Genomic DNA, 12,598 nt, shown 5'->3' on the forward strand with positions numbered 1-12,598 from the left:
AGTCACAAAACAGCCCTCAACAAATATAAAAGGATTGAGATCATACCATGCATATTTTCAGATCACAATGCTATGAAACTTGAAATCAACCACAAGAAAAAATTTGGAAAGCCCCAAAATACATGGAGATTAAAGAACATCTTACTGAAGAATGAACTGGGTAACCAGGAAATTAAAGAAGAAATTTAAAAATATATGGAAATAAATGAAAATGAAAACACGACAGTCCAAATCCTTTTGGGGTGTAGCAAAGGCAGTCCTAATAGGAAAATACATTGCAGTTCAGGCCTATCTCAAGAAGCAAGAAAGGTCCCAAATACACAACCTAACTTCACACCTAAAGGAACTAGAAAGGCAGCAACAAAGCCCGAAGCCGGCAGAAGAAATAATAAGGAATAGAGCAGAAATAAATAATACAGAATCCAAAACAGTAGTAGAACAGATCAATGAGTCTAAGAGCTGGTTTTTTGAAAGAATAGACAAAATTGATAAACCCCTAGCCAGACTTCTCAAAAAGAAAATAGAGAGGACCCAAATAGATAAAATCATAAACGAAAGAGGAGAGATCACAGCAACACCAGAGAAATACAAACAATTATTAGAGACACTATGAAAAATTTTATGCCAACAAACTGGGCAATTTGGAGGAAATGGACAAATTCCTAGACAGTCACACATTACCAAAGTGGGAAGAAATAGAAAATTTGACTAGACCCATACTCAGTGAAGAAATTGAATTGGTTATCAAAAATCTCCCAACAAATAAGAGTCTTGGACCAGATGGCTTCCCAGGGGAATTCCAACAGACATTTAAAGCAGAGTTAATACCTATTCTTCTCAAGCTGTTCCAAAAATTAGAAATGGAAGGGAAGCTTCTGGACTCATTCTATGAAGCCAGCATTACCTTGATTCCCAAACCAAAGACCCCACTAAAAAGGTGAATTACAGGCCAATATCCCTGGTGAACGTGGATGTAAAAATTCTCAAAAGATACTAGCAAATCAAATTCAACGGTATATTAAAATTATTCACCATCAAGTGGGATTCATTCCTGGGCTGCAAGGCTGGGTTCAGTATTCACAAATCAATCAATGTGATACATTACATTAATAGAAGAAAGGATAAGAACCATATGATATTGTCAATAGATGCAGAAAAGGCATTTGACAAAATACAGCATCCTTTCTTAATAAAAACCCTCAAGAAAGTTGCATAGAAGGAACATATATGAAAGGCCCACAGCTAATATCCTCAATGGGAAAAAACTGATAGTTTTCCCCGTGAGATCAACAACACAACAGGGATGTCCACTTTCGCCGCTGTTGTTCAACGCAGTGTTGGAAGTCCTCGCCAATTAGGCAACAAACAAAAGGCATCCAAATTGGCGAAGAAGAAGTGAAACTTTCAGTCTTTGCCGGTTACATGATATTCTACATGAAAACCTGAAAGACTCCACCAAAAAACTGCTAAAGCTGATACATAAATTCAGCAAAGTCACAGGTTATAAAATCAATGTACAGAAATTGGTTGCATTTCTGTACGCCAATAATGAAGCAACAGAAAGAGATATCAAAGAATCGATCCCATTTGCAATTGCACCAAGAGCCATAAGATACCTAGGAATAAACCTAACTAAAGAGGTAAGAGATCTGTACACTGAAAAGTATACAAAGATTATGAAAGAAATTGAAGAAGCCACAAAGAAATGGAAAAACATTCCATGCTTATGGATTAGAAGAACAAATATTGTTGAATTGTCTATACTATCCAAAGCAATCTACGTGTTCAGTGCAATCCCAATCAAAATAGTACCAGCATTCTTCACAGAGCTAGAACAAACAATTCTAAAATTTGTATGGAACCAGAAAAGACCCTGCATAGCCAAAGTAATGTTGAAAAAGCAAAGCAAAGCTGGAGGCATCACAGCCCCAGACTTTAGCCTATATTACAAAGTTGTAATCAAGACAGTATGCTTTGGGCACAAAAACAGACACATAGACCAATGCAATAGAATAGAAAACCCAGAAATGGACCTATAAGTGTATGGCCAACTAATCTTCAACAAAGCAGGAAAGAGTATCCGGTGGAAAAAAAGACAGTCTCTTTAGCAAATGATGTTGGGAGAACTGGACAGTAACATGCAGAAGAATGAAACTGGACCATTTTATTACAGCATATATAAAAATTAACTCAAAATGGACAAAAGACTTAAATGTGAGACAGGAAACCATCAAAATCCTACAGAAGAAAACAGGCAGCAACCTCTTTGACCTAGGTTGCAGCAACTTCTTACTTGACATGTCTCCGAAGGCAAGGGAAAGAAAAGCAAAAATGAACTATTGGGACTCTGTCAAGATAAAAAGCTTCTGCACGGGGAAGGAAACAGCAACACTAAAAGGCAACCTGTGGAATGGGAGAGGATACTTGCAAATGACATATTGGATAAAGGTTTAGTATCAGAAATCTATAAAGAACTTACAAACACGACACCTGAAAAACTATCCAGTAATGAAAAGGGCAGAACACATGAATAGACACGTTTCCAAAGATATCCAGATAGCAAACAGACGCATGAAAAGATGCTCAACATCACTCATCATCAGGAAAATAGAAATCAAAACCACCCTGAGATACCACCTCACACCAGTCAGAGTGGCTAAAATTAACAACTCAGGAAACCACAGATGTTGGCAAGGATGTAGGGAAAGGGAAGCACTTTTGCACTGTTAGTGGGAATGGAAACTGGTGCTGCCACTCTGGAAGACACTTTGGAGGTTCTTCAAAAAATTACGACTAGAATTATCCTATGACCCAGCAGAGTATGCAGGAGTGCTGATTCAAAAGGGCATGCACACCAATGTTTACAGCAGCGCTATCAGCAATATTCAAATTATGGAAAGAGCCCAAATGTCCATCAACTAATGAATAGATTAAGATGATCTGGCGTACACACACACACACACACACACACACACACACACACACACACACAATGGAATACTACTCAGTGATGAAAAAGAATGAAATCTTACCATTTGCAACAACATGGATGGAAGTGGAGGGTATCATGTTAAAATAAGTCAGAAAGATACACGATTTCACTCCTGTAGAATTTGAGAAACTTAACAGATGATCATAGAGGAAGGGAAGGAAAAATAAGATACAAGCAGAGAGGGAGGCAAACCATAAAAGACTCTTAAATACAGAGAACAAACTGAGGGTTGATGGGGGTGGAGAAAATGGGTGATGGCCATTGAGGAGGGTATTTGTTGGGATGAGCACTGGGTGTTCTATGTAAGTGATAAATCACGGGAATCTACTCTTGAAGCCCTGACAATAAAAAAATAAAAAGAATTCAGATCTTAATTACACCTCCTTGGTTAAGGTTAATCCTAGGAATTTTATTAATTTTTGTACAATTATAAATAGGATTGTTTTCTTAATATCTCTTTCTGCTACTTCATTATTAGCATGTAGAAATGGAACAGATTTCTGTATGTTAATTCTGTGTCCTGTGACTTTACTGAATTCATTTTTCAGTTCTAGTAGTTGTTTTGTGGAGTCTTTAGGATATTAATGTCATCTGCAAATAGTGGAGGTTTTACTTTTTCCTTATCAGTTAGAAGCCTTTTATTTCCTTTTCTTGTATGATTTACTGTGGCTAGAACTTATGTACTAGGTTGCACTGGTGAGAGTGGATATCCTTATCTTGTTCCTGAACTTAGGGGAGAAGCTCTGTTTTTCACCATTGAGTATGATGGTATAGCTGTGGCTTTTTTTTTTTTTTTGAGGTATGTTCTCTCTAAACCTGCCTTTTTAAGAGTTTTTATCATGAATGGATGTTGTACTTTATCAATTTTTTGTGTGTGAATTTACTGAGATGCTCATACTGGTTTTACTCTTTCTCTTGTTAGTATGATGGTACTAAACAATGAACGGGTCAACCAAGAAGTCAAAGAAGAAATAAAAAAAATACAATGGAGACAAATGAAAGTGAAAACACAGTGGACGAAAACCTTTGGGATATAGCAAAAACAGTTCTCAGAGGGAAGATTATAGCAATATAGGCATACTTCCAGAAGCAAGAAAAATCTCAAATAACCTAACCTTACATCTAAAGATCTAGAAAAAGAACAAAGTCCAGAGCCAGAGGAAGGAAGGAAGTAACAATTAGAGTAGGAGTAAATGTGGGGTGCCTGGGTGGCTCAGTTGGTTAAGCATCCGACTTTGGCTCAGGTCATGATCTCACGGTTCATGAGTTCGAGCCTCGCATCAGGTTGTGTGCTGACAGCTCAGCTCAGCACAGAGCCTGGAGCACAGAGCCTGGAGCCTGCTTCTTATTCTGCATCTGCTCTTCTTTCTGCCTCTCCCCCACCGGTGCTCTGTCTCTCCCGCTCTCTCTCAAAGATAAATGAACATTAAAAAAAATAAAAAAATAAAAAAAAGGGGGGTAAAAAAACAGAAGTGATCAGTGAAACCAGGAGCTGTCAAAAAATTAACAAAATTGATAAATTTTTAGTGAGACTTATCAAGAAAAGAAGAGAGAGAGGACTCAAATAAAATTAGAAATGAAGGAGGGAAAATAACAACCAACACCGCAGAAATACAAAGGATTACAAGAATATTATTAAAAACTATATGCCAACAAATTGGACAACGTGGAAGAAATGGATAGATTCCTTAGAAACATATCCCCTTTCAAAACTGAATCAGGAAAAAGAAGAAAATTTGAACAGACCAATTAGTAGTAATGAAATTGAATCAGTAATAAACTCTCAACAAACAAAAGCCCAGGACCACATGGCTTCACAGGTAGAATTCTACCAAACATTTAAACATTTAAAGAAGAGTTAATAACCTATTCTCAAATTGTTCCAAAAAAATAGAAGTGGAAGGCAACTTCCAGATTCATTCTACGATGCCAGCATTACTTTGGTACCAAACCATTTAAAGACATTATGAAAAAAGAATACTGTAGGCCAGTATCTCTGATTAACATAGATGCAAAAATCTTCAACAAAATATTAGCAACCTGAATCTAACAATACATTAAAAAGTCACCATGATCAAGTGGGATTTATACCTGGGATATGAGGCTGGCTCCATATTTGCAAATCAATCAATGTGATTCATCACATTAACATGCAAAAGGATAAAAACCATATGATCATCTCAGTAGATGTAAAAGAATCATAATTTTAATTTTCATTTTCTTAATGTTAATGGTGTTGGACCTGTTATTGTGCCCCTGTTTTCCCATCTCTTTTCTATTCATTGAAAAGTTTGGTTTTTGCCTATTTTTCTAATTGAGTTGTCTGTTTTGTTTTTGTTTTTTTGGTAAGCTGTTGAGAGTTGAGATGTCTTTATACATTTTAGATACAAGTCTTTCATTGGTTATGAGATCTGCAAAATTTTCTTCCAGCCTAAAGATGGGAGAGAGAGGGGCATGTCATTGCTGGAATGGGAAAGTACAGTCTCCCTGTGTGGTCTCCACAGGGACTGATACCACAGGAAGTGGTAACTCATTACCAGATGTTAGGGTAAAAATAATTCCTGGGCTCCTGCTTGGTCATCTCTGTACCTTGGCTTGGATGTTGGGGTGATTTGTAATTGCTTAGCAAGAGTAGATGTTTAGGCTCCTCACTTGGCTTTTGCTGGTGTCACAGAGGCAGTCTTTTTTCTGTGGTGATTGGCTGGAATAGAGCAGTTATGGCCTAAAAGTTTTCTGTCTTGCTAGACTTCACCTTTACTGTTTTGTTTTTTTTCCCCCTAATGTTTATTCACTTTTTGAGAGACAGAGACAGAGTGTGAGCAGAGCAGGGGTAGAGAGAGAGGGAGACACAGAATCCGAAGCAGTCTCCAGGTTCTGAGCTGTCAGCACAGAGTCCGACGCGGGACCTGAACTCAAACCAGGAGATCATGACCTGAGCCGAAGTCAGATGCTTAACCGACTGAGCCACCCAGGCGCCCCCCTTTACTGTTTTTTTTTTAGCTAATGAGAGTGGGTTTTTATTAGAGCCTTTTTCTATGCCCTTTGTTCCTATGTTGCTGGCTTCTTCAGCTCCCACATCTGGAATATATGATGTGAAAAGTAAATCCAGGGATTGCATTACCATGTCATTCCTTAGGTCCCAAGATCCCTGTCTTCTCTACATCTTTCAGATTATTCTTTTTTTTTTTTTAATGTTTGTTTATTTTTGAGAGAGAGAGTGTGTGGAACAGAGCACAAGCAGGAGACAGGCAGAGAGAGAGGGAGACACAGAATCCGAAGTAGGCTTCAAGCTCTGAGCTGTCAGCACAGAGCCTGATGCTGGGCTCAAACCCATGAACTGCGAGATCATGGGCCAAAGTCAGACGCTTAATCAACTAAGCCACCCAGGCACCCCTGTATCTTTCATGTTATTCTTAAGTTTGTTTTATATATAATGTCTAGGACTTTTAGTTATGCTTATCAAATGGAATAGGGAAAAGTACAACTACTCCATTACATCAGAAGTGGCAGCAGAGGTGCCTGGGCGCTCAGTCAGTTGTGTCCTACTCTTCCATTTCAGCTCATGTCATGATCTCACGGTTCATGAGATTGAGTCCCACGTCGGGCTGTCGGCTGACAGCATGGAGCTTGCTTGTGATTTTTCTCTCTGCCCCTCCCTGGTCTCTTTCCCTTTCTCTCAGAATAAATAAACATAAAAAAAAAGTGGCAGCATAATTTAAGGTATTTTTATTTGAAATCAAATGTGGCTGTTATCATCAAATAGGATTCTAAGTAATGATTTTATAGGTAAAGCACAGAAATCTCAAATTTTATATTTATGGTAGCTTTAGATTCTGATCGTGTAGCCTAGGAAGAAGTACTAGTTCTTTTCCATTTCTTAGGAATATTCCTTTCCTTATTCTTTTTGGTAAGAAGCATCTGTAGTGAAGAGACCCAAAAATACAATGGTCAAATAAGATAGAATTGTATTTTTCCTTTATATGATAGTCTAGGGCAGGAAAGGGAGCTCTGCTCTTTGAAGTTATTCAAAGACCCAGACTGGCTTGGGCAGTGGAGCCATTTTTACACATGGCTTCTGATTGTTTTAGATACTATCATTTTTAGGTGGCAAGAGTAAATGGTGATGGTAGTGATGGTGGTAGTAAGGGAACATGGAGGTCAAGAATTTGCTTTTCTTTTTTATTTTCTTTTTTAATTTTATTTTTAAGAGAGAGAGAGAGAGAGAGAGAGAGAGAGCAAGCAGGGGAGGGGCAGAAAGAGAGGGAGACACAGAATCCAAAGCAGTCTCCAAAGCTGTCAGCACAGAGCCCAATGCTGGGTTCAAATTCACGGACCACAAGCTCATGCCCTGAGCCGAGGTCAGATGCTTAACTGACTGAGCTACCCAGGAGCCCCAAGAATTTGGTTTTCTAAAGACAGGAAGCAGAAGTTATACTTACTACTTTTGCTCATCTCCTATTGGCCTAAACCTAGTCATATGGTCTCACGTAGCTACAAAGGAAAGTGGAAAGGTCTCCAGTTTTGTGGCCATGTGACCAGCACATGGTTAGGGTAAGGGGCTTCTGTTACTAAAAGAAAAATGGTGAGAATACTGGGGGACAATTGAGGGTTTTATATTTGTTACTTTAGTGAAACATTTTTTAGAAGAAATTAACTGTGTCGTCCTAATTATCATGAGCTATTTTATTCTATAGTTAACTGTCTTTTTTTGTTGTATTCTTGTTTAATTGTAAAGATCAACAGGACCTTTGTGGTCCGTCTTAGCCTGGATATATAACTTATTTTTATATAACACAAACTATTTGGACTATTTCAAGTAAGAATTTGTTTATATCTTCCAGGGTTTGCCGAGTCCACAGGGAATAAGATGCAACCCAGAAGCTGTATGTGGTCACATCATTATTGAGAGCCATGGAAAAGGATGTTTCAGGACTCTAACTGCCAAACAACCACAATTGGATAGCCACCCTTATGTTTTCAGACCTGCTGACCCCTCAGACGTTATCAGAGGACAACGGAGTCCATCATCATGGAAAACCAGACACATCAACCTTTCCAAATCATTAGACCAGAGTAACCCCCATTTCAAAGTTTGGAATTCCTTGCAGTTACGAAGTCCTTCCCCCTTTCAGAATTTTACAGCTGATGACTTCAGAATTAGCCAGGGTCTTCGAATGCCTTTCCATGAAAAGATAGACCCTTGGCTATCAGAATTAGTAGAACCTGTGCCACCCGAAGAAATGGATTGTCATTCTTCATCACATATGCTTCCCCCAGAACCCATGAAAAAGTTTACTACTTCCATCACTTTTGCATCTCACCGACACTCTAAATGCTTTTCAGATTCCTCTGTTCTTAAGGTTGGTGTTACTGAAGGTAGCCAGTGTACTGGAGCATCTGTGGGGGTATTTAATTCTCATTTCACTGAAGAGCAAAATCCTCCCAGAGATCTAGAACAGAAAACCTCTTCCCCTTCATCATTTAAAATTGTTAGTCATTCACCAGATACCGCTGTGACTATTTTAGCAGAAAGTAGTAGGCAAAGTCAAAAATTATCTATTGAACATTCTCAGCAAGAAGAAAAACTCTTAGAAAGATCAGATTTTAAAGGCAGTGATTCTGAGCCCAGTACCAGTGCAAAGTATAGCAGTGTCAAGGAAGTTCATTTTTCTGATAACCATACCCTCATTAGCGTGAGCAGACCAAGTTCCACACTAGGAGTAAAAGAGAAGACTGTAGCTATAAGTCCAGATCTTTCTTCACACGTTTTACTTGAACGACAAGAGCTCTTTGAACAAAGCAAAGCCCCACACACAGATCACCATGTGAGAAAATACCATTCTCCCCCTCCTCAACATCAGGATTACGTAGCTCCGAACCTTCCTTGTCGCATTTTTCTTGAAAAACGAGAACTCTTTGAAAAAAGCAAAGCCCCACATTTAGATCATCAGATGAGAGAAAACCAATCTCCCTTTCCTCAAGGTCAGGATTATATAGCTTCAGACCTTCCTTCTTCCATTTTTCTTGAACAACGTCAGCTCTTTGAACAAAGCAAATCCCCAGATGTAGATCACATGGGAAAATACCATTCCCCCTTTCCTCAAGGTCAGGATTATGTAGTAGAAAAGAATAATCAACATAAGTTTAAGTCATACATTTCCAATATGATAAATGTTGAAGCCAAGTTCGATTCTGTGGTCTCCCAACCAGTCCCAAATCAGTGTACATTAGTAACATCTGCATCTACTCCACCCTCAAATAGAAAAGCACTTTCTTGTGTTCGTATAACTCTTTATCCCAAGACTCCTTCCAAGGTGGATAGTGGAACCTTAGATAAAAGATTGCATTCATTGGATCCTGCTTCTAAAACAAGGATGAATAGTGAGTTTAACTCTGACCTACAGACTATATCTTCAAGATCATTGGAACCAACCTCCAAATTATTGGCCAGTAAACCTGTAGCACAGAATCAAGAATCTTTAGGTTTTCTAGGACTTAAATCTTCACCGGACTTCCAAGTTGTACAGTCTCCTCTTCCAGATAGTAACACTATTTCTCAGGACTTGAAAACCATACCTTTTCAGAATAGCCAGATAGTAACCTCAAGGCAAACACAAGTGAACACTTCAGATTTGGAAGGATATTCCAGTCCAGAAGGGACTCCAGTATCTGCAGATCGGTGAGTCTCATTGTGATGACAAGCAAGCTGATGGAATTTGTGATAAAGGGTTTTAAATACTTAAGCAAATGCAAGTTCTTGGGGGAAAGGCAGTATGATTTCTCTTAGGGGAGGTTGTATCTGACTAATCTAGGTATTCCAAGGCAAAAATGCCTAAGTAAGAGAAAACACTTGGAAGTAATGTATTTTTAATTTCAGAGGGCTTTTGACGGGACTTGACATCAAGTATTTCAAAACATTGAATTACTCTCAGAAAAGTCTTTGATCATCCATGGTACAATTTACTAATTATTGTATTGGAAGTGTGCTGAAGACCAGACTTTGGGATATGTGCATGAGCTTACTCACTTGCTTGTGTGTGCTCTCTCTCTCCCTTCTTTTAGTTTCCATTTCATGGTTCTCCTCAAATATTTAGTATTTACAATGAGAAAGTAACTTTCCAGTAGGGAATCCTGGCAGACATCATCTTAGCCAGTTATCAAGGCTAACATCACTGGTGATGCGTATCAATATAATGTGCTCTCTATTGTGATGTTCCACCTTATAGTCTATTATAGGAAAGGAAACTTAGTTCAGGGCTAAATGCCTTAGATTTATATTATTTAGGCTAATTTAAGACTATCATTCATTCACTTTTACATTTTGAATAGAATTACCCTTTGTGTTTCATGTTCTACCACATAGTTGAGAAGGCAGCACATCATAGTGAAGAACCCTGGGCTTGGAAAGAAGGAAGGGAAATAATATTTATTCAGCATCCACATGTGGTAGTAATGGCCATGAGGGACTTATATGTTATCTCATTTAATGATTGTAATAACCCTATGAGGTGAGTGGTGGTATCCTTATTTACCCTCTGGGAAACTGAGACACTGATATTGCTGCTTTGTACTTTTATTTATGTGAGATAATGCTGTTTATAAGCAAGAGAGTGGTCATTCTAGTGTGGTCTTTTTAATTAAAGCAAGTGCTTGTTCACTGCATGGTAGTGTCTCTCTGATCTTGAGTCCTGCTTTCAGCTCTTCTTTCAAGGTATTCTCTTGGACAAGTCATTTAATATCTTTGGCACTCCTATGGGATTGATGGTGGAAGGAAAGAATTGGAAAGCTAAAAGGTCCCTTGTAGCTCTAAAAGTTGGTGATTTAGAATTGGATTGGGCCTAAAAAACAGGGTCAGTCTCTGCTTTCAGTATTATAATCCTGAATTAGAGTTGAATTCCTGGAATGAGAAGAAAATAGTAGATGATTATAAATATGCACTAAATAATAATGCCATTTGTTCAAAATGTACTAAATGCCATCTGGTATAGTAGATGTAGGTATCATTTTAACCTTAATATAATCATCAGAGGTAGATATTATTACCTCAATTTATATATTTTAAAAACCTAATACTTGGGGGGGGGTGGTCCTGGGTGGTTCAGTCGGTTAAGCGTCCGACATTGGCTCAGGTCATGATCTTGCGGTTTGTGAGTTCAAGCGCCGCGTTGGGCTCTGTGCTGACAGCTCAGAGCCTGGAGCCTGCTTCCGATTCTGTGTCTCCCTCTCTGTCTGCCCCTCCCCTGTTCACACTGTGTCTCTTAATAATAAGTAAACATTAAAAAAATAAAAAAATAAAAAAACCTAATACTTAGAGAAATTAGACGTTTTGCCCAGGATCACATGTCTATTATTAAGTGTTAGAAATGGCATTCTAATCTAGGTTTGTCTGACTCCAAAGTTCATAATAATTCAAGCTACATATATACACATACATACTTAATCTGTATACGTGTGTGTATATAAAATGTGTAAGCATATATGTATTAAGTATTTTTAAAGCTTTTTATTTTGAGATTTTAAATTTAAAGAGTTACAAAAGTGGTAGAGTTCTTGTATTAATTATTTTCTGATGTGTAACCTATTATCCTGAAATGTAGCAGCTTAAAATAATAAATATTATCCCAATGTTAGTATGGTTTTCTGTGGGTCAGAAATTTAGGTGAGGTTTAGCTGGGTGCTTTCAGCTCAGGGTCTCTTATGGGGTTGCAAACAAGGTATTGTCTGCAGCTCTGGTCCCATTTCAAGACTTGACTGAGAGGATGTGCTTCCAGGCTTGTTCACATGACTATTGGCCAGAGACATCACTCCCTTCCTTCCATAAGGCAGCTCAAATATGACAGCTAAACTTCCCTCTGAGTGAGCATGTGAGAGAACAAGAGAGGATGCCCAGGGCAAAAGTCATAGTCTTTGTAACCTAACCTTGTAAGGGAATCTCACCATTTGTGCTATATTCTGTTCAATAGAAGTGAATCAATTATTTCCAGCTCACCCTCAACGGGTAGAGATACACAAGGGTATGAATTACCAAGAGGCAGAGATCATTGGGAAATATCTTGGAGGTTACCAGTATGTCCTTTACCAAATGTTCCCCTGTGTTAACATCTTACTGTAACATCATAACAATAAAACATATACCAAAACTAAGAAATTATCCTTCATATAAAATTATAACTAAAATGTAGACTGATTTGGATTTCATCTCATTTTTATGCACATGAACATTTTTTGCTTCAGATCCAACCCAAGATGCCACCTTACATTTTAGTGGTCCTGTCTCCTTTATTTTCAATAATCTGTGTCAGTCCTTGTTTTTTTATGATCTTGACACTTTAAAGAGAATTGGTTATTTTGGAGAAAGTTTTTTTGTTTTTTTTATTTAACTTTATGTTTTGTTTTTTAAAATTTACATCCAAATTAGTATATAGTGAAGCAATGATTTCAGTAGATTCCTTAATGCCCCTTACCCATTTAGCCCATCCCCCCTCCCACAACCCCTCCAGCAACCCTGTTTGTTCTCCATATTTATGAGTCTCTTCTGTTTTGCCCCCTCCCTGTTTTTATATTATTTTTGTTTCCCTTCCCTTATGTTCATCTTTTTTGTCTCTT

General features: G+C 38.1%; 1 protein-coding gene across 1 annotated transcript in view; it reads left to right on the plus strand.

Moving 5' to 3' along the window:
• The window catches only part of ALMS1 (ALMS1 centrosome and basal body associated protein), a 224,317-nt gene that overhangs the window by 93,352 nt on the left and 118,367 nt on the right, over positions 1-12,598 (plus strand). Inside the window, exon 10 of the mRNA XM_047067804.1 lies at positions 7,834-9,671. Within this exon, the coding sequence (XP_046923760.1) occupies positions 7,834-9,671 (1,838 nt within the window). The remainder of the gene's footprint in view (positions 1-7,833; positions 9,672-12,598) is intronic.

The sequence above is a fragment of the Lynx rufus genome, unplaced genomic scaffold (assembly GCF_022079265.1).
Source record: "Lynx rufus isolate CCGP_SWC_20201006 ecotype Redwood Valley unplaced genomic scaffold, mLynRuf1.p SCAF_8, whole genome shotgun sequence".
Classification (NCBI taxonomy): domain Eukaryota; kingdom Metazoa; phylum Chordata; class Mammalia; order Carnivora; family Felidae; genus Lynx; species Lynx rufus.